This window comes from Symphodus melops, assembly GCF_947650265.1.
Source record: "Symphodus melops genome assembly, chromosome: 20".
Classification (NCBI taxonomy): Eukaryota; Metazoa; Chordata; class Actinopteri; order Labriformes; family Labridae; genus Symphodus; species Symphodus melops.
The window spans coordinates 16,217,385-16,244,637 of record NC_136710.1 but is presented as its reverse complement, the minus strand read 5'-3'; the positions used below and the strand labels follow the sequence as shown (position 1 = coordinate 16,244,637).

The 27,253-nt window shown below is 43.8% G+C and overlaps 1 protein-coding gene across 7 annotated transcripts in view; it reads right to left on the bottom strand.

Moving 5' to 3' along the window:
- Nucleotides 1–3,067: 3,067 nt before the first annotated feature.
- Nucleotides 3,068–27,253, bottom strand: part of LOC306841398 (acetylcholine receptor subunit beta-like) — a 48,408-nt gene continuing 24,222 nt past the window's right edge. For 5 of the 7 annotated variants that reach the window (XM_079371280.1, XM_079371281.1, XM_079371279.1 and 2 more), the window contains 2 exons: nucleotides 25,394–25,541; nucleotides 24,850–25,206 (listed from right to left, as the gene is read on the bottom strand). In XM_079371280.1, the coding sequence (XP_079227406.1) occupies nucleotides 25,060–25,206; nucleotides 25,394–25,541 (295 nt within the window). In that variant the 3' untranslated portion in view covers nucleotides 24,850–25,059. Of the gene's footprint in view, nucleotides 3,456–3,632; nucleotides 3,772–10,680; nucleotides 10,869–10,958; nucleotides 11,183–13,355; nucleotides 13,542–13,655; nucleotides 13,804–14,173; nucleotides 14,283–15,070; nucleotides 15,181–15,983; nucleotides 16,029–17,337; nucleotides 17,472–24,849; nucleotides 25,207–25,393; nucleotides 25,542–27,253 lie in introns of those variants that run through there. The other 2 variants (XM_079371283.1, XR_013781494.1) reach the window with 2 other exon arrangements.

Here is a 27,253-nt window from a genome sequence, read left to right as displayed (position 1 = left end):
AGCCAAAAAGAAGAAGAAGGAGACGAAAGTGAAAAACTGAGGAGAAAGAAAGGAGACAAAGAAGAAAAGAAAGGAAATTATATGATAATGGCTGATTTATAATGTTTTAAAAATCAGCCATCATCAGATTTACTTTGTAGTGTGACCTGTGTGCAAGTAAAAGATAAGATACAATAAATGCGAATGCACGACATCAGAACACAGTGTTGTGCGACTGTGGCTCAGCGGGAAGAGTCGTCATCTCTCAACTGGAAAGTTGGAGGTCCGATCCCCAGCTCCTGCAGCATCATGTCTGATTTGTCCTTGGGAAAGACACTTAACCTCACGTTGCTCCCGCTGCTTTGGAGGCACCACATAAATATCCATCTAAATGGAATGAGCTACTTCTGTGGTCGCACTACATACTGTATCAACCACTGTCATCAGTGTGTGAATGTGGAAGTGTGTTAACGTACAGTTCTGTTGCTTGACTGAAAAGGTGCCTTGCAGTCGGCTTTGGATGTGCGCCCTCGCTAATCCTTCAAATCAGATCAATAATGACATTTTACACTATATACTGTAGCTTCCATTAGGTGCATCAGCATGCACATTGTCTCCCTTTCCTGCAGTGAATGGACAAACCCAACAAACAGAAGGAGGCATTGTTCATTATCAGTGGTCAGCAGTTTGTGTGACTTCACACTGAGGCTGAACAATAGTGCTACAGCAATGTGAGAGGAAGTAATAACCCGTAATCCTGGAGGAAGTCGTCCCCCTCGCCAGGTTCAGGGAAATGTGCTCACCTACTGGCTGGATTACAGATTAGTTATTAAAGCTTTACTTTCTCTGCTTTTTCTTTTTTCCACCATTCTTGAAATCCTCATTCTCTCTCTCTCACACAGTCGTGCCCTTTCCTTCGTCCCCTTCCACCCACGTCTTCTCTCGCTATTACTCTTTTCTCCTTTTACTGTAACCAGGCCTTCAGTCTACGCTGTTTCAGGCCAACAAATGCCTCTTTGTCGCTGGGGAGGAATGACCCCAGAGCTCGAGGAATGTGTTTCACTTTGATACAGAAGTTGATGAAGAGGAGGAAGATTTTTATAGGGCGGGCGGCTTATGGGTTGAAAGAGTTGTTGGAAGAAAAAAACAAGATGAAGGAAATGCAACAAGGATAAAAGTATGAAGGTACGAAAGGTGATGAGAAAGCTCTGGCTGAGATGGAGACGAGGAAGATGAGTGAGAAGAAGATCAGGGGCCAGTCTCGGGCCTACCAGTGCTGTTGCCACTGGTAACCTGATTTATCTGATGTCCTCTTGGCTGCGTTTCCACCGACAACCTGGGCTGCACAGAACATAAAAAGAACATTGCTCTTTCCCCCCTCTGCTTTCCTCTTCTTTTCCTGTTAACTACTTTTTTTTTCTTTTTTTTAAGCGTAAACACACATTTGTCTCGACGGTTTAGCCGTTGTCCAACGCTCAATAGGCGCTGAAAAAGAAAAAAAAACATCTAAATCAGCCCTAAAGGAGGGCACGGACGACATTCTCCAGCGGGCTCTCCCCTCCCATTCCTGAGGCCTCCTCTGGATCTGAAGTGAGCAAGGGGAGTTCAAATCCAATGAGTGAGGCGCTTTAAGTGCCTCGTGGAAGTCACTGAGGCATTAGCAATAAAACATGCTGGGCCCATGTTTTTTTCCCTTCCTGAAAAGCTCAGAGTGTGCAAATGAGGAGGATGGCGCCCTTCTCTACATGTCCTCTTCAGCCTTCTTTATGCAACAAGACTCGACTTTTTGTGCAGCAGCAGCAGGACAGGACCAACAGAATGTGTCCCCGGACTTGTGGACTCATTCTTCCCGTCTTTGCTCCGAGGCAGAGAGAGAGACAGGTGCTGTTTTCCCTGAAGAGCTTGGCAAGAGACATGTGCAGTGAAGAATCATATTTGGACAGTTTGGACAAGGAGAACTCCTACACAATCTGCAGCTCAGTGAGCATGACAGTGACCACAGTGTGATCAGTTCGGAGGTGTTGCACTGCAAAGACAAAACAAACGTGGGTCAGCACCTATGATTTGGTGCACCGAGTTGTACTGGGAAACTTTTCATCCTCACTGAAAAGAAAAGCGACAACATGTGGTTAGTTTAATAAATAATCTGTCATTTTACACACAATTCTATTTCCTGTTGTATAAATACATTGTGAAATATATTCCAGTAATAATGATAATAATCTCTTTTTACAAACTACAAAGAGCTAGCGTCCTTGCAGTGAGTGTTGAGAGGCGGTCTTCACTCAAATGGAAGGTCGAGGGTTCGATCCCCAGGTCCTGAAGCACCATGTCCGATGTGCCCCCCCCCAAAAAAAATAATAATAATAAATTAAAATAAATTAAAAAATAAACTAAAAACAACACAACAATAGAGAAAAAAAAGTATGTTTCAACTTCAAACTGATATGGATGTCTGAGGCGGTTAGGACAATGAACCAGGCCGGGCCGGCTCGAGCTGAGACGGACTGTTGGTGTCGGTGCTCTCACTGTTTGCTTATGGATACAAACAGTCTGTTTGCTGCCAGCAATTTCTAAGATGCCAATTCCTTCTGAAATGTCAAAATCAGTTGATGAAACGGCTGTATAGACCGTTTACAGAGCACCATAGCTTCAGTGGGAGTGGCCTGCGGTGCTGTGCATTCTGGGAGTTGTTGTCTTTCATCCACGAGCCAAAAAGAGACTTTGTCTTTTCTCAAGAAGGCACCAACTTCAAAAAACAAGAATCGCAGATACAGAAGTGAAACGATCTAAAAGCTGCTGCCTTTAAAAGGCAACTACTTAAAAGCTTGACTTTCTGCATTCGACATCTGAATTTAAAATCTTAGTTTTAGAAATTAAAGCAGAAACTCACATCTCCAGTGTGTGTACCTTATGCTTGAAAAAAGTGACAGCTTCTCTTCAATGTCCAATTATGCTACACTACTGCCCTCTGCTGCCCAAAGGATGACAGTACAACCATCCAGGATAAATCCATCACTGTTGTTGCACGGCTCAACAAAGTCAAACACAAACAACTGCAATATTTGTAAAGAAGAAAACCAACATGACCACTTTAAAGAAACTTGTATTTCAAGATTTGTTTTAAATAGCAACATTCACAAAATGTTCAATCCATGATTTAGACAACAACAACAAAAAAGAAAAAGCGTGTTGCCACATATGCATTTATCTTCCTAAAATCGACACATTCATCCTGTAATCATGAAGTTTGTGTGTCAGCAAACCTGCCATCTTGAATTTGTTAATGGGAAGTCGGACTGTGTAAGTGTGTTCTGGCGGGTGTGTTTGATCTCTTATGGAAAGGGGTTGTCGGGTGTGTAGTTTAAACTAGCATCCAAGAACATGGCGAGGGTCCCCAGGGTGGTGATGATGACAAACAACCACAGGAAGAGGCGGTCCACCACCAGGGCGATGAACTGCCAGTCTCCTGTCATCTGGAATGAAAGCGCGCACACACACACACACACACACAATTTAACACAAAAGCAGTCAGTGTGAGCCCCGAGTCAGCAGAGCACTGTATGTAAGCAATGACACATGGACATGGTGGGGCGTGTTTGGAACACGCTGTGCTCAGGAGCTGCACACACTCGCCCGGGAACATTCCTCACCGTGTCGTCCGTGTCTTGCCTCTTCAGCTGCTCAGCCATGTACGTCACGGCAGCGATGGCCGACTTCAGGTTGGGAGGCAGGATCAGACAGAAGCTGTCAGAGTCCGGGAGCCGCTGGAGCTGCACTGTGCTCTCACATCTCCAGGACAAGCAGAAGCAGAGAGAAGCAGAGGCAGATGAGTGTTGATTGTAAACGAGGAAATCACTGTTTTTAAAATTATTTTATAACCATCGCAACCAGCATTTTTAGCTGATTGGAAACGGAACTTCTAGAAAATCTCAATGTATTTTCCCCACAGGTGTTATCCGCTGGTGCTTTAGATTCACAATACATGAGTGTGATTGCTGTTATATAGTAGTCACATTCTTACAGTGGCTACCTGGGCAGGTTAAACCACTGCCACCTGCTTTAAAGGACTAGTTTGACATTTGGGAAGAAACCTAACCAGTTTTTGTGCTCAGCAAAGTGGATCGACTAATGGAGTTTTATTAGTGCTCCTATCAAACACTAGTTGATGTCTACTCTACACTGACTGATGTTTCACAACCCAGCTCATAATCTCGGACAAAACAATGGAAAAGTATATTTTTTAACTAAATGTTGTAAATGTTTATCACGAAAATACCAAACATAACAACCACGTACAAAGAGACTGTGAGTACATTGTGTCTGCTGTTGTGTGCTGTCTAAGTCAACTACAGTAGATGATGGTGTAACGAGGAGCTGTGGTGACGTCGCGAGGCTGGGAGCGAATGAGAGCCTGCCGGATCTTAAATAGCCTGGACAGGTCTGCTCAGGTGTGTCAGAACGCCGCCCATCAGCGACCTGTGGAGACACTAAACACACAGACAGAAGGGACAAACTCAACAGCAGGCCCTGCTGGCGGGAGGGCTGCACAGGTGACAAAGGAAAAGCCTCAATGCTGATCTCTACGCTGAGGGTCTGTGGCTGCCATATATATAAGTCTTAATCTCCACACACCACACTCAGGGACAGACTCGCAGAATTTTCCTCCAGACTTGCCCAGTGTTCATGCACTCTGACATGAGGACATCTAAACACACGTTTTTATTTGATGTAGTATTAAAAAATATATATTTAAAAAAAAAAAAGTACATCTGGTGGTGCTGAGCCAGGCCAAACAGCTGCGATGCACCGCCTGTCAATCAATTCTGCAAATGTATGCACAGCTCTAAGCCTTCACATAATTCATGTAGAGGAGTGATAAAGAAGTCCCCCCCCCTCCCCCCATTATAATGTTGATCCTGTCTGGATCAAAACTCGTCGTAACAGGCTGTAAATTATTATTTCTGGTTTATAAAAAGGGAATTTTAACTTTGGACCTCATGGGGACTCAAGTGGACACTTGAGGAACTGCACTGTTTTGTTTTCATTGTTTGTTTGTTTTTTACACCAGAACATTATTTTCATATTTAGGCTATCTCTTCTCAGAAGCTCCATGCTGACCTTTGGCTGTGGAAAAGGACTTACCAAATGTTCCCCTGAGCTCAGATTGGTTTGGTGTGTCATGAGTCACTCGCACAGCGTGATTCACCTCTGCTGAAAGCAACCACAACTGACATTAGCTGTCCGCTGGAGGACATTCAGGAGAGAGGAAGATGTGAGTGTTGTCGCTTCATAAAAAAAACAAAACTGTTTGTCCTTGTGCGTATCCTCTAACCATTGACAAGCACAACTTCACGTCGGGGCCCCGGCTCCTCTGAACGCCGAGCGACAACAGCCACGCACACTCCTCACACGGACAGGGGTGACATTGACACACTGCTGGGTCAACATTTATGTGATGCCGTGATCCCTGACCTCTTCATTCTTCCCCTCAGACAGCTGTCCCGTGAAGCAAAACATATGAGCAGAGTCTTATTAACAGCGTTCCTGGAGTGCCTTCGTGCCTTTGTGAATATCTCGGCTACAGCTCACTCAAAAAGATGTTATTCTGGAAGTCTGTCTGAGGGGAGATGAAAAAAAACACTGGCACTGACATAAAAGAACTCTTACACAAAAGGACAACAATATGAAGCTGTGTTCACAAAAGCAGCTTTTATTTTTGTGCACGATGCTATATATCATTTTATTTGTATATACTTCTATTTTTAGAAAGTTAAAGGAGGTTTTCACACATTCAAATATCTCCTGAAGGACATCAAACTATCCCATTGAAAAGATACAATCCACTACATCCATTTATTGGAAAAATATCAACGTTTACTAACGGCCATGAGCACGTGGAGCACTTTTCTGCTCTTCTGTCTACTCAAAGGGACGGCGAGAAATGTCATCAAAGAAACAAATTGAATGGATTTAACCCCTCGACGCCTTTTTATGTAACATCTATGTATGTGCTGTTTTCAAATAAACCTTCTCAACTTAATTTAGCATTGACTTAAAAGCAGAAACGCGTAAAAGCTTGGAAACAAATTCAGGCGTCAAGGGGTTAAGCTGAAAGAAATCAGCACTTTGTTTTTATAGCGGATGAATAAAAAGGTTCAAACAAACACTTCAAAGATGTTCACTATTCACTACAGGTTCCACTTTCTCTCTCTGCACCTCGTCCACGCTTCCCATTCACTTCTCACCTCTTGTAAAAACTCGTCTATTTTGACACTCTGCATCCTCACTCACTCTTCGTTATGTAACAGCTGCATTTCACCCTGTTTTTCAACATGTGTGGGTTCTTTCTGGAGAAGAGAATCCGGCTCCCGCTGAAGCTAAACTTCGAAACGATTACGCTCAAGAACATGTGGACGCATACTGTGGATGCCGCCATTAGCTGCTACGCTATGCTATCTGCTGCCGTCACATGATTCTGGCAGCTCTGCGTTTGGATACTATGTATCGCTGACAGCCATTTACATCACAGCCTGAGTGACAAATGATGTACAGCTTGTGTAGGCCTGTCAACATGGACACTACTTAGACATCAGCCACCCTTTAGGGGTTACACTGTGTGAGGGTTAGCTGGTTTATAAATGGGAGGGTTTTGGTTAAATGGGACGTTTTGTTATGTGTCAGCAGGGGCTCCTTTAGGGTCTGTTGGGGCCTGAAGCAAACATTCATAGGGGGCCCCTCCATCATTATTTTCACAGCAATAATGCACACGACACTTAGCAGGGCATGGAGAGGACTTGCTGTCAGATCAGGGAGGTTTCCGACTCTCATGGCAAAATTTGCTGCGTGTCAGGCCAACACACAATCAGGATCGTATTCTCATCACACGTCGCTCTCTCTCCCTCTCCGTAACTTCCTGCTCCACTGATTGGATAGTTGTGAGCTTTTATTCTTCTAAATGGGAAACCATTCAGATCTCCCCGTGACCTCTGCGGACCAATCATCTCGCTGCTGTCAGATTGTGAATCTGTTCTCCTCTCTGTCACGGGTCGGTCAGTTTGCCGTCATGAAGGAGTCAACGACGAAGATCTTGGCGGCGACGACTAAAACGATCAAGTCAAGTCTTGAATTCGATCCAAAGAAATCTGTTGCTTCGATGCTAAAGCACTTTGATCGTACGGTTTCAAAAGGGGGAAAAGGAAAACACACATTCTGACAGAAGACCACTCTGATGATCAGAGCACCTTGTAATGCATCATCTTTGACAGAGACAGTCTTTGGCTCCACATCAATGTGTAACCTTCTGAAGGCGCCACAGAGCACCTGTCGGACTGGCACTTCGGCTCATGTCTGAAGACGGTGTGTGTGTGTGTGTGTGTGTGTGTGTGGGTGTACATTGCGTATGATGTTTTTTAATAAAGTGCAGAAGCTCTGGCAGTCAGTGTCGGGCGTCACTGTTGGAGCAAGACAAGTTATCAGAGTCACGGGAAGGCAGCGTGACAACACATGGCCTGCCGGACAAAAAAGCAAATGAGCTGGTTGTGTGTGTGTGTGTGTGTGTGTGTGTGTGTGTGTGTGTGGATATGTGTGTTCGTGTGGTCACAGCTCAGAGCACAGCTATGCGCTGCTCTACATGCTGCGTGCCATTCACATTCCACGGCTTGCATTCGTTACAACAGATACATGGAGCCTTCTCACTGGGACACAAACACAGCCTGACACAACGACATGCATTGTGCTGTTGCTGTATCTTTACGTGTGGATGAAGGTCTGTTGAGTGACTGATTCATAATCAACGCGCTTCTCACTCGACGCAGTCACACTGAGCGCTGATGTGAAACAGAAACCCTGAGAGTTTGAAGCAATGAAAGGATTAGTGTTTTAAGTGAAGACGCCGCGAGCTCCAGTCGTGCCCTTGTATCCTTCTGAGAAGTTACGCAACCTCTCCTCGCATCTCCGCTGTTAAGATGCCCAACGCACCCGAAACCAGCGACGCCGACTTCAACAGACCCAGGCTCTTTAAATGCAAGCTGCAGGAAGTGACAATAGTGATGCAACCTACCCTTGCATATGGCCCCTTTTGGGCCCCACAACTCCAGCGTGCAGACCGATAGGGGGTAAGAGCCATGACATCACCGGGGTTATCAAGCTTGAATAGCGCTTAGCTCGTCTTCTAACTACTCAAAGTGCTTTTACACTACAGGTCACACCTACACATTCACACACTGACCGTGGTTGCTGTGTAAAGTGACCATCAGACTGACAATTAATCCCACTCATACACATTCATACACCCCTGACGAAGCAGTGGGAGCAACTTGGGGTTGTATTGCCCTGGGACAATGCAGGGGCTGCAGGAGCTGGGGATCGAACCCCCGACTTTCTGGTTGAGAGGCGACCAATTGTACCAACTGAGCCTCAGGCGCCCAGCGGGAACCTCCCTCATTATGTCCCACAATCCCTCAGGAAGGCCGGACAGTTCACTCTGGAGTCTTACTCTCATTATAAAGGTGAGTCAACTTGTGTAGCCAATGAGAGGTTAGAAGGTCGTGACCGATTTAAGATTTGACGAAGCGCGTGACTGAATCTTGCGGTAATGACGTTTAACTTCTTTAAAAGCCGACCGTTTGAAAACAACGCTCCAAACCCAAAGTGAGACCTCACCTTCAAGAAGCTGAACGCAGCCCAAGTTTGACCTTACGTCCCTCAACGTAACCTCGGTGATTCATCACCTTGAAATGATTGGCCGTTTTATTGCCTTTTGATCGAGTCATTGATGCATGTTTGCATATTTGAATACCAATGGATCATCAAACATGCAGGACAGTCTTTTTAATGTGCTGTTGGATACAGCACCTGTCTTCTGACCAGCCATGGGACAGAATCACAAGATAAAGACGGCTGGATGACACACACACACACACTTCTTGATGGTGCCTTGCTCTGCGACCACCAACTCTCCCACATCAAATAAAAACACAAAATCCTCCCCTGCCCCGATCACTCAGCACTGGGCTTCCCTTCCACTCATCTGCCCACTATCTATTGTGTGCCCTCCCTCCTCCTCCTCGCAGTGGGATTACTCCCTAATTCCCAACCTAAACAGAGGCTTAGTGCCTGGCGACTGTGGACGGTGGTGTAGGGTTTAGCTGGGCCTGAATTTGATGCCTTTGGAACGGGATGAGAGCTGCCCAGCACCAGGCTTGTTCAGGGAACTGTGGAGCTGCTTATGATGCCAGGGCTGGGTGGCAAGGCTGGAGCCTACTGGCAGATTAGCTAACATGGTTGGAGCGACAGAGCAGTCTGAAGCCAGATTTTAGATTGAAATAAATATGTTGATAATCTCTCCTATTGATTGATTTACAGTTTGGTGACTCAGCTCACTGCAACTTGAAGACGTACTGACCTACGTTGTCAAAAGCAGGATGTCAAAGTAAGTAGAAGGAGGGGGGGGGAAAGGTAGTTGTGAGCCATGGCCTCAGACAAGGAAGTTCAGAAGAATACAACTTCACAGTCCGGCCTAACTCAAATGTGATTCTTAAAGAGGGGTCAGAGAGAACACAGCAGCACGGTGCTGCACTAAAGATAGATATAAAATAACTCTCTCTGGCTGCAGCTCGCCTTGTGGTTAGTCTGTGCCCCATGTATGGAGGCTACACACCTCCAAGCAGGCAGCCCAGATTCAAATAGGAAGAACGATGACTGAAAACCTGTCACAACCCCCTTAACTTAAACTCAGCCACAGCTTCTCTTCAGTTTAACGCTCATTCAAGAAAGCCATAATGAAAGCAGGTAACAATTGTTGCGTGAAGGTTTAAAGTTGCATGTGAATGCTTATCATCACTCAGTCCTTTGGGATGATCAGTGACGGTGGATGTGTCTAAAGAGTTGGTCAAAGTAATAAAGGTCCAACATTGTTCTTGAAAAAGACGCTGTACATGGAAAACAGCCGACTGCTTCAATCAAGCAGCACCTTTCAAGAGACTGTGTTACACACCGTGTTAAATCTACGAGGCTGAAGGAAGTGTCTTGACAGATTCTCTCAGCTGCCGGGTCTACTCTACTCTACTATAATAACTGTTCTGGCATCAGCGCCAGCATTCACACTCTGGCAGATTCATGGCTCTGCTGGTTTTTATGAACATCACTAGAAAGCAGCTTTCTGCTTGTGTATGGATGAAGAATGTCAGGTGAAGCTCATCTCAGCACCAGCGGGAGGCTGAACCAGGAGGACTCTGATTGGTGTATGGACAACAGCACCATTTTGGCAGATTCTTCTCCGTTATAATTAAAAACAAGCGCTCATTAACAGTCCAGTGAAATTCATTTAAAGTAACTTTCACCAATATGTGCAACAAATGTTCTACCAATATGTTTATCTGTGCATAACGATGGTACGCTTATCGGGGCTGCAGTAGCTCGAGTCTTTAAGGTCTTGGGTTGCCGGTTCAAGTCCTGGTAGCTGTCGCGGTGCCAGCTCACTTCCTGAACTGCAAGTTTTTTAAACTCTTTTAAAAGATTACGCAAAGCATTTCAGTTCTCGTTTCGTTCACATTTCCTTAGATGACCATGTGGGACTATAAGTTACTAGGGGGAACACTTCACTGACTGAACTAATGACCACTTCATGGCTTTTTAGGATCTAATGTTTCACTTTGACGTTAAGCTCGTGGAGTCCTTCCTACGGTGGAATTCTCTTACCTGCCTCTCCAGGGTAAGACCAGATCCGGGTTGAGCTTGCGAAAGAAGTACTCTCCACCAGGCTGCCTGCTGTTGTAGGTCGGGATGGGCTTCTCCTCGCTCGACAACGACGACGACTCCTCTACAAGAGGCTCCTCTGGGTTTGGCCTCATCATGCCGATGTACTTGGGCAGGAAGTGAATGAATACCTGGACATTAGAGGTAAAGAAATCGATGATCTGAAGGGTATTGAAGTAAACTAGATGGAGGCAGAGTGAATACATGTAACCTGGCCTCACCTTTCGAACCCAATGTGGCATGATGTGCGTGCTGGACGTCCGGTGGTGCAGATTGAGGACGACGACACTTAAGATGACGGAGAAGGTGACCAGGATCATGGTGAACATGACGTAGTTGACGATGATTGGGATGCCGAGGGAGGTTTCAGGGACCTTGTCAGCCAGCAGAAGCATGAAGACAGTGAGGGCGATGAGGACAGAAATGGAGAGGGTCATCTTCTCACCTGCAGGGAACAGAAGCAGTGGAGTGAACGATCGCAGCGAGGCAGAACATGTTCCTCTGCTTGTTCCTGTTCCATGTGGACATTTTACAATGTGATGTGGATAAAAGTGCAATGGATGAAAAAAAACTAAACCTCAAAAACACGTTACAGCTCAACATGTACAGAGACTAAACACACGCTGCAGTCAAACACAGGTGAGAACAATGAGGGCGATCGAGTGTGGAGGGAAACAAATGCAGGTTAAACACTTAACCCAGGAATATGATGAGAAAAATACACACAGGGGCCCTGCTTCTAAACAGCCACAGTTCAGTGTGCAGTATGGACTTTTCAGTAGACTGAACTCTTTTTACGCAGCATGCTTCCAGGAAATGAATTATATTTTACCTCCCACAATGCTGAGTGAAATTAACCGTAAAACGATTACGAGCATCGGTTACTTCAATACATTTTTAATCTAGAGTAAAAGTCCCTTATGGCATCGCTCTTTTTAATTAACAATAACGAATGTCTGCATTATTATATTATTCATTTATGTATGTCTTTATCAGTTTAGGCCTATCATGCTTCATTTTACGTTCTTTTCTGTATGTTATTTTATAATTAAATCGGTTTTTAACTTTATATACATGGTGATGTTGTTTTTGTTGATTGACTGTATATGTGCATCGGTTGCAGCGGATGCAGCCAGTTCAGGTAATGCAAATGACGCCGCTTCCACACTGAATGAATCAAACGTAGAAGGAACAAATATCTGCCGACTGTATGTCTGCTGAACAGTAGGTACTGACAATGTACAGCAAAGAGAGTAGTGACTGAACGCTGCATACGACCTACTGACAGATCAAGTCGCCACTTTGCAATTGGGATGCACCAAAGGAGTTCAGCAACACACGGAAGGAACAAGACGAAATACAAAAGGAAATGAAATCAGAAACAGGAAGTTAAGAGAACAGAGGAACAACTCATCTCACGTTCACAGGTTTTTTTCTGTTTTCTCTGCTGCTCATAGTGTTCTTCCCATCATCGGCCATGTTTTTTTATACTTCATTCATTTTTAAGCATGAGAGATTTTTTAGTTTTTAGAGTCCGGACTCCAAGGACTCTCTTAATTGTGAGGATGTGTTTTGGTCATATCGTGCTCTCCACACACTTTAAAGGTAGAGTCAGTACCTTATTTAAAATAAATAAATAAATAAATAAAATAGACTCGTACAAAACTCATCCATCACTTATTGGCCTCATACATGTGTGGTGGTGACCGTGTTCTCTGACTGGATTTGATGCTTTGTGTTGCCTTGGTTGGCATGGGATGCTCGTAGGCGGGGCGCTGGTGTGTTTCCCCCAGCCAATGACAGCGTACAAATGAGTTTACGAGTGGATACAATTCAGGGGTTGGACACGTTTTAAACTGAGGGATACGTCGGCCGTAGACGTAGCTGCAAAGAATCGATAGTGTAATCACAGTGAGACAGAAAGCTCAGGTGATAAAGCTCGTTATGAAATGAGGGTGGACCTTTTGTTGACTTTTACCCGTGTGCACAGAGTCCGTCTGCTCTCTGTCGGATAGGCAGGTACCGGACACCGCCGGTTAGCTTGCGCTAGCATGGGGTAGCTTGCAGCGTAGGCACTGGCAGTAAACATACACACACTTCATCTAGCAGTGAGTTAGTGCGTGTAGGGGTAAATGAACCCAGTAAGGTAGGACCCAGTTTAAATCAAGCTGCAACAAACAATGCCACAGACTCCACCTTAGAGGACAAATCTGTACACACTCCACATCTGTTAAGATTTATAAATCGTTTAGTGCAGGGAAGCCTTTACTAGCCGGTTGCACGTAAACAAAGGGACCCTCCATTTCGCCCTCTATCAGAGACCTAAACAGAATTTATGCTCTAAAAATTCTGCAAGCTCAAATACTTTGTGATTGAATCTGTTATGTTAGAGAACATCAGTCAAGATCAAAGATTGACAAAGTGGATTTCCTGCCAGGGTCACTCTACTTCAAACTATGATCAATGTGTTCAAAGGTCCCCTCCCTTGTGAAGCGCTCGAGTATTAGGACTCTTTGTCATGGCCTCAGACACTCTTTCATGGCAGACGCATCCCTTCCTATATCTCATCTTGGCAGTGATGTGCAGTCACGGAGTCGCAGTGTGTCAAACGTGCTGACCTGCTCCGGGAGGCAGGTAGAAGACAAATATAGCCAACACCATAGTGAGGATGCAGGGCACGATGATGTTGATGATGTAGAAGAGAGGCTTCCTCTCTATGATGAGGTAGAAGGTGATGTCCTCGTACAGGTCCTCTTTAACGTTCTTTCTGCTGGGTTTGTGACAGATGGCCCATTCTCCGTTTTCTGCAAATAAAAAAAAATTAAAAAAAAGAATGCTAAAGGATGAAATGAAAACCAAACACACAAAACCAAGAGGAAGAATATCGGTGCTGTATGAGGTCGCTGTTAGGCACCAACCGGTGAAGGCGTTCTCGTCTATAACGATCTCATGAATCTCTTTGCCGTCTTCGTCCAGATAGTACTGCAACTCCACCTCAGAGGCGTCGTAGGTGTATGAGCGGAAAACCATGCTGCAGTTCTGCCAGTCAAACGGGAAATACGAAACCTGTGGAGGAGGAAAATTGCAAATTGATATATGTACAGGGTAAATGGACTTTGAGCTTGCGGAGCACTTTTTTCTTTTCTTTTGACTACTCAAAGTGCCTTTACACCACAGATGACTCTGCTGACAGGCTGCTATGGAAAGTGTCCATCAGAAATAACTTATCCCATTCAAACACATTCAGACGCTGCTGACCAATCAGCCGGAGCAGCTTTAGGACTCTTGCCCAAGGACCCATTGGACATGTGGCTACAGGAGCTAAGAATCAAACCTTCGACCTTCTGGTTGACAGACGACTGACTCTGCCAACTGAGCCACAGCCCATAAATGTGTGTGTTATTGAGGGATAGTATGTTGTCCCATCAGATGTTACCTCTATCGAGCAGGAGCTGCGGTAGATGGCGGGGGGAAGCCAGTTGACTGTCCCGTCACTGTACACCAAGACGTTGACGTAAAGAGCCACGTCAAACTGCCCGTCATTACTGTGAGGAAACAATACAAAGACAAATGTGAAGCCTGTGTCTCAGACAGGTTAGCATACAATTACAATTCATTCATCTCACTTTACAGTGAATGTTTGGACATCATTTCACACACAAACGTTTTTTGTTACTGAGTCAAAAACATTGGTGTCCATTGGGCTGATCAGCAGCAAAGCAAGATGGACGACCCCTCCATGTTTCAGGAGAATCCCTGATTGCTTTATTTCAGTCCATCATTCATGGCTATGCGTCAAGTTTCCCAACAATGGCCAGTCGACAGCTGCTCCATTCTGCAAGATTTGCCTTTCAAAGCAGGAAACATGGACCAAACCCTTTTTTGGGTACTAATTGCCATTTGCAGTGACCAATGTCAGGACATTAATCAGAGAATCACCGATCAAAACAACTTCTGTTTCCTCTTTGACCCTGTGGAAAAACACAGCCAGCTCTACCTCTGAGCTACAGTCGCTCCATAATCCACGTTCCACTGTCATTATGGTTATCAAGCTGGAGGCATTGACATGCTAACGATTTGTCAGATTCGTCAGATTTGTCAGGCCGAGAGGAGCTGGACTCTCTCACTGTGAGGTCAAAGAAGAGGACGCTGACCAAGTCATGTGGCATCGTGGACTGATGTGCTGGCATCGAGCACATTCAGCGCGCGACTCGTTCTCCCATGATGCACCACGGCACGCCACAGGACGTCAATCCTACCGGCCAAGTGACTGTACAACTCCTCCCCTGAGGGGCCTGATTTAAGGCGATATGGACGTCATCTGGAGACTCACTTGTTTATGAGGTAGATGTCTGGACGCCACACCTTGTTGGGAGGAATCCTCAACACAGTGATGTCATCGTATTCTTCTGGGTTCCACGCCAGCCTGTAGTCCGTCCATGCCTGTGAGGGAAGAAGAAATAACAGTGGGGAAAGGGAGGTAAGAAGGAAAGTCTCTGCTGTCTACATCCGGGTTCCTCCCGTCTCTGATAATAACCGTCAAGCTCACACGCAGCTGTCACAAACGCTCAGGCCGTCCTGATTTCTAATTAGCGAAGACGACGGACAGAGATGAGAGAGAAAGAGAAGAGAGACAAAGCAAGAAATAATTTGTAGTTATAGAAAGTGACAAGTCCATTAGAAGGGCAGAGAGAGGGAGGGAGAGAGAGAGGGAGGGAGGAGAGAGACAGAGAGGGAGAGAGAGAGGGAGGAGAGAGAGAGACGGAGAGGGAGAGAGAGAGGGAGGGAGGAGAGAGAGAGACAGAGAGGGAGAGAGAGAGGGAGGGAGGGAGGAGAGAGACAGAGAGGGAGAGGGAGAGACAGAGAGCGAGAGAGAGAGAGAGGGAGAGAGACACAGAGAGCAAGAGAGAGGTTGAGAGAGAGAGATGAGAGAGAGAGAGGGAGAGAGAGACATAGAGCAAGAGAGAGGGTGAGAGAGAGAGGGAGAGAGAGAGGGAGGAGAGAGAGAGACAGCGAGGGAGAGAGGAGAGAGAGACAGAGAGGGAGAGAGAGAGGGAGGAGAGAGAGACAGAGAGGGAGAGAGAGGGTGAGAGAGAGAGAGAGAGGGAGAGAGAAAGAGGGAGGAGAGAGAGAGACAGCGAGGGAGAGAGGAGAGAGAGAGACAGAGAGGGAGAGAGAGATAGAGAGAGGGAGGAGAGATAGAGAGACAGAGAGAAAGATGAAGATGAACAGTTTCACGTGTGTACCAGATTCATGAACACGTTGGTTGTCATCTCTTCGTTCTTCTCGTTCTAAAAGGAGAAAGAGAGAGAGAAGTCCATACATTAGCCTTGTTTGGTGTGACAGCGCTCTTACTTTAAATCCTGCTTGATGCAAATAAAGTAGGTTTGGAGGAATCAATGATTATGGAAATCAGCAACTTCCTGATTAAACATGGTGATAATGCTTGTAAGGCATTAAAGGTCCCATGTTCTGCCCTTTTTGGGTCTCATGAATCTATTTTATGTACATACTAATGTATGCTCACAATCGCTAATGTTTGAGTGTCTGTGTTCATGTACGCTCAGAATCCCCCACGCTCAGGGTCCGCACATGGGCCAAGTCTGATCTGATTGGTTCGCCAATCTGCTGTGTTGTAATTGGTCAGTCGATGCGTACGGTTCTCAGAAGATGTTACGCCCCTTTCACCATATTAGGAATGCAGACTGTTGCTCTGAGCGGAGCAGCACGAGCTTGTGCTTGCTACACCGAGCTAATGGGCTTGGACTGAGCGTTACAGCAGCTACTGCTAACAGGAGGACGTAGGACAAATCGTGTTTCTGCGGATTCGGAATTTTTGCACATAGATGTGTCTAAACATGAACAATACACCTGCAAAACACACTAAAGAGCACTGAAACCAGAAAAAGAAGAATATGGGACCTTTAAATGGAAATGGTAATACATGTATCCTTGTTTTTATGGAATGTTTTTTGAATAATATTGGGAGTGTTGATTAGTTTTTTCTTACATCCACTGAGTTCAAGGCAGTTTGTCCTAAAACTCATGATACAAGTTGGGAATCCTAACTGTAATACTTTTGTTGAGTCTTGTAAAAAAAGTGTGACAACAGCACTGTGGAAAAGTCTTTCTATCTTTATAAAGACTGTTTCCAGTCAGCAAAACAGAAGCATCAGTCACTTTAAAAAAAAAAAAAGGACTGATTCTCTAAATTAGTGCCTTATATTTACTTGCGGTTATTACAAGTCCAAACTGATTTGTTGTTGCTGCTCTTGTTTTTTTTCCCAAATGCACATCTTTGCACAGTATCTTAAAATGTTTGTAAATCTGTATTTTTATCCTTTATATTTTGTATATATTTTTTAAAACTTCTCTACTGTTAGATTACACCGTGGCTCAGAGAGAAATGTTTTTTTTTCTTCTCATTTTTCTGTATGTCCAGCACATGTTGAAGAATTGATAATAAAGATAACTTTGACTTTTGACTTGTGATTTAGTAGTTAACATTTTAATACAACCCAACATGTAAAGAATGCATTATGTAAGCATGTATTTTCATTGTTGTGCATGTGGCCTCCATCCTGCCATGTTCGTATTTACCAAGCTGACAAGCTGCGAGAGGGTCATTCCAACTCGAACCATCACCTTCTCTTCCCAGTACTTAGCTGGTCTTACTTTCATGTTGTAGTTTTTAAAGAGCTTCTGATGGAGCTTCCGCTCTGTTTCTGAGGCCCCTGGATGAAAAGATAGAAAGAGGAAAAAGATGAGAGGGCCAAATTATTACGAATGGACTAAGAACTTCAAAGAGAAGCTGAGGAAATCAGAAATGGAAACATGGATTATTCCATTGTTGTTAGGCACTATAAGAAGAAAAAACATGGGTCTGCTTCAGCCCTCCAATTCTTTGAAAGAGTGAGGCCTGGGATTTATGCATACAATTTCACTGTTTAAGACATGGGCATAGTTCCAGTGGCGTTTCTTTTTAGTTTCTAAACAAGGGCTCTGAAGTCGAACATATTTGTAACGCTATCTCCACCTAACTCCCATTAAATCTAGAAACATAAAAAGACGTGGAGTCAAAAAAAAAAAAAAAAGGGCTTCCTGGGCTTTTGGAGCCAGCCTCAAGTGGACATTCAAGGAACTGCAATGTTCTCGACTGGCTTTTTCTTAGCTGTAACATGTTGGACCTCATATAGAAGACTCACTCCTTCTGTTGATGTAAAACAGCTCATTCACAAGTAACTAAAACATGTTTCCTCATTATTAGATTGTTATACATTAATGAAACCACACTTTCGAATGCTAGAGTCAATGTCTTCCAGTAGCTGAGGAAATGGATCCCCTAGTCTTGATTTAGACACCAGGTTAAGTGGAGCTGTAAAAAAGAACCACACTGGACGTACATACATGGAACTGATCAAGAAAACCAAAACATGGATACGCGAGCCAGGCCTACAGTGGTTCAGGGTTACATTATGTACAGGGGTGATAATTGCTAAAGTGTATACTGTTTGTAGAGGTACCTTGTATCTGATTCAGATACCAAATGCAATTATTGTCCCAATATAAAAAATCCACGACCAGGACTTTTTAAGTATTTAATAGTTTCTAGTACTTCCATACTTTAAGACGATGGACTGACTTTCATTCCAAATATGAGGCAAAACAACATGTGGAAAAGACAGAAGGACAGTCGGGACAAAGAAGCAGCCAGAAGGGCAGGTGCTGTGTGATGGGTAGCAAAGGTGACTGAGCTAATGTAATTGATACGCAGTGGGGGGATGGGATCAAAGGGATGTCGAGGATACCAGCTCCATCAGGGACAAAAATAGACTCTGATTAACAAACAATGAGTTGTTAATGTGATTCATTATAGGATCCCGAACAGGATTTTTTCTTTTTTTTTTTTTTGCTATTCAAGTGAAACACCAGAAACGTCTTTGTAAGGACAGAGAAGAACAGACAGGGATTCCCTCCCTGTGGGGGTTGGTAAATAACCGCAGCTGTAGGACTTCAGGGACAGAAACAATTCACTCCAATCCCTGTGGAGTTCCTCAAACAGAGGAGCTCCTTTTTTCTTTCACTCCGATTGTGTTTAGAAGGTCAAAGTCGAAGTCCTTCAGCCGAGCTCAGATGAGAAAAATCGATTCCAATTATGATTTTTATCCCCCAAAAAACGCAGAGGAAGTGGGATCAATACCGATTTAACTGAACTGACAGAGGACAGTGGGATTCGGGAAACTTGAGTGTTATCTGATTGAACAGTAGGTATGTTGAGTGCAGTAATACAACCATTTCTGAGTCTATTCCTGCATATTGAGTTTCCCAGGGTTCTCCCCAAAGCAGCCCAGCAGAAAATAGGTACAGGAGTGGTGTTAGGACAGCTAGAGGAATGGCAACACTGCACCACAGGTCAAAAACAAACCCACAGGGCAACTGTTTGTTATCCAAGCATGACATGTAGTTCAATGGTCAAAGACAGTCAAGCCTTTTTGCTTTTCTTTCTGCCCCCTCTCTTCTACTCTAGCTTCAGTTCATGTTAATGTCAGTTAACGAAATGTATCTCTCCAACTTATGTCTGAGAATATCCAGATCAAAAATCAGACATGAAATCCAAAACAATGCTAAGGTTGGCAAAATTGTTGATATTTTGATACTGTGGGAATTTAAAAAGGTACAATCTGCTTTTGTAGATATCAATAGTTTTGAAGAAAAGAGTAAAAAACATGCATCTTTTTAACTGAAGAATAAAGGGAACCGTCAATTGCAAGCAAACTCATGCACCCGATTTAAATCCAAAAAATACACTGGCAACATTTTGGTACCACTGTTGGGTGAGTAGGACTTCCATTTTTGTTGCCTTGGTTTCAAAACAGGATTCTTCTTTTTTTTTTATACCACTACCTCATTCGTGACAAACACATTCAAAAAAGCTCCTTACCAGTAAAAGTGACACAAATGCAGCCGCATACAAAGATAAACGCCTTCATCCTGACATGAAAGTTCATTCTCGTCTTCATTTGCCCAATCACTGCAGTCATGACATCTTAATATCAAAGTGCCAGTCCTTGTTAGCGGCCTTGTTCTCCGCTGTACAGGAACAGTGATGTTCCAATCTGGAATCTCGATGAATCGTCCTTAAAACCAAACCTTTCTCGCTACAGCATTCACCTGTACACCTTTAGTCGAATTGCGATTACACAGCACCTCCGATGGCGCACAGTGTTAAGCTAACGTGTCTCCCTCTTGTCCTTTCGTCTCTTTGTGGTCATGGCTCCATTGGTACACGGGTGCTGGGAGTGACGAGTGGGCGGAATGTGTTTGTACTGGGAAGCCTGTGGGGAAGGCACCTGTTGGTGCTCACCAATCCTGAGGTTAGCACTGTGGGGTTGGTCGAAGAGGAAGTGGAGGGGGTAAAGGAATGGCAATGGGCTACGGGTTATGACAATGGAGATATTTTTGGGTGGGAGGGCGGGGGGAGCGTGGGGGTTTTAAATTTGTCTGAAGCCGACTTGGTTTTTCATTGATGTAATCTGTCTCCTTTCCCTTGTTATGGTTTCGTCATCTTGTTCCTTATTTCTTATCTGTTAATTAAACTCCATTAGATCTTTAATGCTTTCAAACTAAAGTCGCCCACCCTCCCTTTGAGGTTTTCTTTGCAAATTAAGGGTTGAGAAGGAACATTATCTATAAGCCATCCAGGAAACAATACGACATGAATGAAGCCACCATATTAAAGATTTAAAGGATTTGATGGGAACATGTTCTGCACATCATAAAACCAATTTAGAACAGAACATAGACATATATAGTCGCATTTAACCCACAAAGAGCCAATCTCTTTTTTTTTGTGTCCTGTTTTTTTTTTCTTATTTACAGTGGGTTACCACAACGAATAATTAAAGATGACCAATCCAAAAGCTATCCCGAGGTGTGAAAAAGGGGGGCCACCACGACAGCTCAAAGAAATCCATCGAGCTTCATGTTCAAATGTGCATATTTGAGTCATATTTTGGCGAAATTGTGATATCTGCCTAACTCTACTCTCCACTGCTGATTCACTGTGCATTATTGTCCTCAGCCTATCAGAAGGCTTGCTATATTCCAAAGTCACTATCTGCCAAAGTCTTCTCTTTGACTTTGTTTTTTCCTTTTTTCTGAAAACCTTAAAATATGACTAAGGCAATTATGCTATGAGGCTGACGACAGGAAATCAACACAACCACAGTCTGAGGAACCATTTCTTGGATTCCTTTCCAATCTATGACAAACATGCTTCTAAATTGATAAATATACATAAGTTTCACTTGACTGACGGTCAGGCTTAATATTGTGCCTGTTCGAATGTTGGGCTTGGTTTGACCCCTGCACATTACAATCTTTATACTTGGCATCTTTGCTGTAGTTTTTTTTTTTTTTTTGAATTTCATAAAACTATCTGACATATAAAGTGGCGTGTAGCATTAATTATTTGTGGCGACACGTGCACAGTGCTCCATTTGAATGTGTGCTATATTGCATCCGAAAAATGAGTCAGAAGCAATGACACGTTTTAGTCGAAATTGACTTCAAGAGGAACATGGAGGTGGAAAGAATTTGAAGGTAGTACAGTGTAAAAGCAATTATTGAGCTGAGGAAAGCTAAATGGATGTGACATCATATGTCTCTAACATTAGAGCTGAAGAACGTGGGAGGAAAGAAAAAGTGCTGGAAAAGTGACGCTGGAGCGAAAACTTGCAGCATGAACTTGCTCAAGCAGAGTCCACAATTACCAAAGTTGTTGGCAGGAGCACTGAGGTGTTGTTAATCGTGATGGAGAGCTCTTGTGGGATTCATGAGCCTCAGTAAAGAACGAGCTGCTCCACCTCGCTGATACCGAGCTGGAAGCGAGGCAAGACAGAAAACGCACTTTGAAAAGGGTGTAAAAAATAGAGATGGATGTTGTTGCTATGGAGACGATGGAAGAAGTTGTGAGAAGTGTGTTTTGATCGATGAGGTGGAGGCCTCGCTATGAACTCGGTATCCTGCTGTTTCTTGGATCATAGCGAGCTGCCTTTTAAGAGTTTGACTTCAGTCTTTCTCGGGTCCTAAAGTTATTGAGTATGCTACTCTAGATAATAAAAGTGCTCACCTTGTTTCCATCTCTGACTCACCGTGAGTACTCTCCATTACCTGTTGTATCAGAGGTCGCACTATCCTCTCTGTTGGTCGGGGCATCCAAAACAAAAACGAGCCATAAATCAGGCCGAGGTTAAGGGTCAACAGAGGAAGAATGTTTCAGACTCCTCTTGTGCAGGTCGACTCCACCAGTTTAAGCATATCCAAATGGCCTGAGTGTGTTTTTAAGGTCGTATTTAGAGATGAGTCTTCTTGAAGTTATGGTTTCATGCAGGGTAAAAGTGTTTGGCTGTAAAAGCAGTGCAAAGATGATGATGCGGTCGATAATACTGAAATATCATCGACACAATGAGCCATCGGGAATGAGCGTAGCGTTAGCTCACACTGCATGTACGCAGCAGTGTCTTCACATATCGGGGAAGCCCATGCAATCGTGTCTGGTAACCAGCTGCAATGTGTGTGTGTAGGTGTGTGTGTGTGTGTGTGTGTGTGTGTGTGTGTATGTGTGTGTAGATTATTATTAGCAGAGTGGGCAGGTGACAGAGCAAGGGTCGTAACTCTCCCGACAACGGACTGACAACAGATGGAGCCTTTGATATCCTCCCTTCAGATCTTTATTTAAAAAACAAAACAAAACACACAAACGAAATGAAAGCACACGATGAAAACGGACGGTGTGTGTGTTTGAAATCCGAAGGCATTTGTGGTGATTGCCGGAACAGCATTTCTATGTTCCTCTTAACTGCCAGGGTCCGATGTTCCTCTCCTTAGAATCTTCTTAATGCGAGGGATCAAGGAGACTTTTTCAGAGGGAGTTTTCAGTATCGAACCCTCAACCTCCTGTTATTGTTGTGGAGACAACAACCCTCCAGAGGAAGTTCTATAACGAGCTATAAAGGCTGGTATGGTAGTAAGAGGCCATGGATGCATTTGGCCTTCACCCAAGAGTCACAGGAGAGAAGGAAGTCCGATCAACTTCCTTTTGATTTGTTTTTCGGGTGACATACGAAACTGAGCTTCTTAGCGTTTAAGTATCCATGTAGTTTTTCTTAATTTTTTTAACATTACATATGCAATGAAACATATGCGACGTGATGTACGCAACGTTACGTGAACATAAAATGTGCAACGTAACCCATGCAATGAAACGTGTAGTGTCATTCCTAGGGCTGGGTGTCTCACGACTCGATTTTAATTTTGGCTCTTTGGGTCCCGATTCGATTTTAAATTCTATTTTTGATTCAAAATGATTCTGGATCCATGATTGAACTACTATATATACTTCAGAATCTCCTCCGGTTGTCTGTGAGGCTAGCTGAATTTCTTGCTGCACCATTTTGGCATTCTTCTAAGTTAAAGAGCTAGCCTTAGCACTTAGCAGGAAGCGACTGATTAGCCCAAGATTCTTTTGAGGTTATGAATCTATTTAACATCTCAGAAGATAAAAATCACAATCTTCAAATAAATTGTTTTTTTTTTTTTTGCCACACTTAGTGAAGTATACTACTTAAACATGACGTAAAATAAACAATGTAACTTATGGACATAAAGTACACAATGCAACCTATGAAATGTGGCCTATGCAGTTTAATAAATGCAACGTGACATTTGATGAAACATAATGCACTATGCAGAACAATGTGGCGTCTGTCATGTGTACATTTCATAACTTGCTAATCAGGCGGATTGAGCACGTAACATTTAGATAAAAATAATGATGTGTGTAGAAGTTACATAAAGGTTTTCTTTTCCCTAACTGTTTGCAATCCACTCCTACTCTCTTTTTCAGATTTTTTTTTTGTTGGGTCAGTTTGGCTCGAAAAACTTTCATCACTCAAATTGCACGTGAAACAACCAGCTACCTTCCTGAAACGAAAAAGCAAAGGAAGCCTTCAGTAATGTTTTTAAATGATGGTTCACAGATGACCCTGGACACATGGGACCCTGGGAACTTGAAGACGACCCCGATGTCTCCTACATGATGGGAATTCCACAGGGCTATTCCTGCAGCTGGTGAACTGAATTGGCGTTCTACTCCACAGTCCAGCATAAGAATATCCTCTCGCTAAAATATAGGGCTGAAAATACAAAGAGGATTACTATGGCAGCAGAAATATCCACAAAGCATGCGCCACGCTCTAGCACATTCTATCAGAGGGAAACCAAAGGCATGCAGCGTTGCTTGTTATAGCATCTGGCTGCTCTTGGTGTTTAAGTGCGAACACCACATTGGAATATCAAACCCTGGATCCGCCATCTTCAAAACCTACAAGTCCTGGTACTCTAAAAACCACAAAAAAAAAAGTCTCTATACACACACAACACAACAACAGGAACACTGGCTTGGATGCCTAAGTCCATGCATGACTCAATTCTGGCACACACTGTTTAGTTTTGTCTCCTAAAGTATCTTCATCCAGAGACCTGTCCAACTTTGTCTCGGCAGAAAGCTGTTTTCATGTAATTAAAGCATGAACACTGGGGCTTCAAAATTATCCGATACTGTTGCTCATTCAGCTGAGAAACCTCAAGATGTTCATCCATTTGCATTCTCTTGCAAATTCATGCTGAACGTAGAAAGACGCGCCATGGGATTTCTGGACAGCTGCATTTGATTTTAGAAGACCTCAGATGGTCAAAAAAATTTGTAATTTTGGGTAGAAAGTTTCGAAGAGTAGGTATAAAAAAAACCCTCCATTTACTAAATCACAGACTTTGTCGTTCATTTAACCAAGAAGTAAAGTGTTAGATTACTGTATTGTTCAGAATATAAGACTGGGTTTATTTTCCTAAAAATGAACCTAATAAAGTGTTTGTTGTATTTCAGGGGTTTGAGAATTATACCATAATATATATGTTGAAGGAGATGTGCCACTCATCTGTAACCGAGGGTGTGATTATTGACATCTCAGAAGCCATTTTTTAGATCAAGGTTATAAAGGCAGCATTTTTGCCCTCTTTGATTAACAAACTACCCCCCCCCCCCCCCCCCCCCCCCCCCCCCCCCGGCAGACACGTGCTCATCCGTTGTATTGACGACTCTCCTTAAATGCATGGAAAACGGCGAAACTGCTTTTTGAGTTAAACTTTAAAAACAGGAGTTGTGTTCTGTGTTTCTGGCTCAGAGAATCCGTTTTTCTATTGATTTATTCCTCCTCTCGTTCGAGATGTGTGCAGCTCAAGAAAAGCAGCCACGCCCCAGCTTCAGGTGGATTTGAAGGGGTCAGTGGGCGTGTGGTTGAAGCTGGCATTGGCAAAGATGGCCAAGGTGCCCACGGTGGTGAAGACCACAAAGATCCAGAGGAACATTCGGTCCACCACCATGGCAACGTACTGCCACTCCTCCCTCAGCTGGACCGGGATGACAGAGAGGGAGAAGGGGGGAGGAGTGGAAGTGATTGAGAAAGGTGTAAGGAAGGAAAAACAAGAGGATGGGAGAAGACAGAGAAGAGGAAAAAAAAGAGGAAACAGCAAAGATCAGAAACCCAGAATAAGTAAGGAATAAAAAAAAAAAAAAGATGGAAGAAAGCAAACTTACCGCTTCGTAGTCCTTCTCAGCCTGCAGAGCCTCGGCGATATACGTGATGGCATCTATGGCTGACTTGAGCTCGTCAGGCAGCGTGAGGTAGCTGCTGGGGCCGTCGATGAACTTTCTCAGATCTGTACACATGCCCTCGGGATGATACCTGCAGGGCAACACACACACACACACACACGTTACTCTTAAAGAGAAATATCAGCAAGCAAACACAATATTTGAAATAACAAAAAAACAATCTCAGGGAAAATTAAAAGTGGTGCACATGCAGTGCCAAGTCTGATCTGATAGGTTGGCCGATCTGCTCTCTCGTAATCGGTCAGTCGTTGTGCTTTGTTCTCAGATATGTCCCGCCCCCTTTACCATATTAGGAATGTTAGATGTCAGTCTGAGGGGAGCTTGTGATTGCTACAATGAGCCAATGGGCTTGGATCAGTGATGTGACTCCACACATATTCAACGAGGGGGGCTAGGGACTGAGCATTTCATGCAGCTAGTGCTAACAGGAGGAGGTAGGAGAAGCTGCATTTGAACTTTAAAATGCCAAATTTGGGGGTGCTAGTGTGTGCAGTAGTTAGTGCGCACGTCCCCATGTATGGAGGCTATAGTTCTCAACGCGGGCGGCCCGGGCTCACGTCCGGCCTTTGGCTCCTTTCCCGTATGTCAATCCTCACTCCAATCAATTCTGCTCACTTGCGACTGTCTGGGTGTCTTCTTAAAGACGAGTCGACTTCCCTCGCGCAAACATCATAAAACATTTCTGCCCAGACCAACTTAAAGATGTACAAGAACTAAGGCTTCGTGAGGGATTTTGAACACCTTCCACACAATTTGCTGTAAGTCAGAAAGAAATAAAGACAAGGTCAATGGAGGCCCGCAGGCTTGTTTTACCAGTGTGGTATCACAGCTGTGGATCTGCTGACTGGGCTGCACTGGCTATGCTCTGCTAAGCTATGTTCTTTGCCAAACTGAAATACACGTGTTTCTGTTGACTTCCTCGCCCTCAATAACCAACTGTGAGCTGCTGAATGTGCCAGTATTTGTTGGGGGAAGCTTGGGGAAGGTTGCTGTGACTAACTCTATTTAGTCACTGATGTCTTTTCACATTAACAGGTCAAACGAGACATTATAAAAACCCAGTTTACAGAGTCAGATATCATAAATCAAAAGCAACCATACCTGTGCTAGGATGCTAACTTCAGCAAACAGTAGCCCAAACAGACCCAAAAATAAAACACTTTTTACAGGTATAACTGTCAGAAGTCACAGCGTCTGGAACCTGAAGTATAACTGAGGTTTACAACTTGATGGTGGAGCTGGAAGAGAAAGCTTTCATCACATGAATTTATACATTTGTGTTGAGTTAAACAAATGGAGAATTTTCCAAAGAGCGAACCAGAGTACAGAGAAATACTGAATTTTAATTGGCTAGTTAATGGAATTTACGTGTTTTCACCTGACAAAGTGAGACACCTGGGCAGGTACTGCATGTCTCTTCACATTAAAACAATAATGTCCCTGTTTTTTTTTTTTTTTATAGTAGGCCTATTTGATTATATCTTGGAGAAGTAACAAACACAAGGAAAAAGTTCAAACAAATCCAACCCCACTGAATGGTTCCATATTTTGATGTTCAGAGTTCTAGACTATCAAATCGTCTTGTAAAGAAGAGATTCTACTGACAGTCAAAGAGATGCAGGGAACTTTGTTGTGCCTGTTGTGATCAAGTGTTCATCATTAGGTTGTATTAGCTGATTTATCCACACTAAAGTACAGCATTGCCAACAACTTTTGTTAGGCAGAGTGTGTCCTCCTGTTTCTTTTCTACACCCTGATCTACTTCCATTTATTTGACTTGAG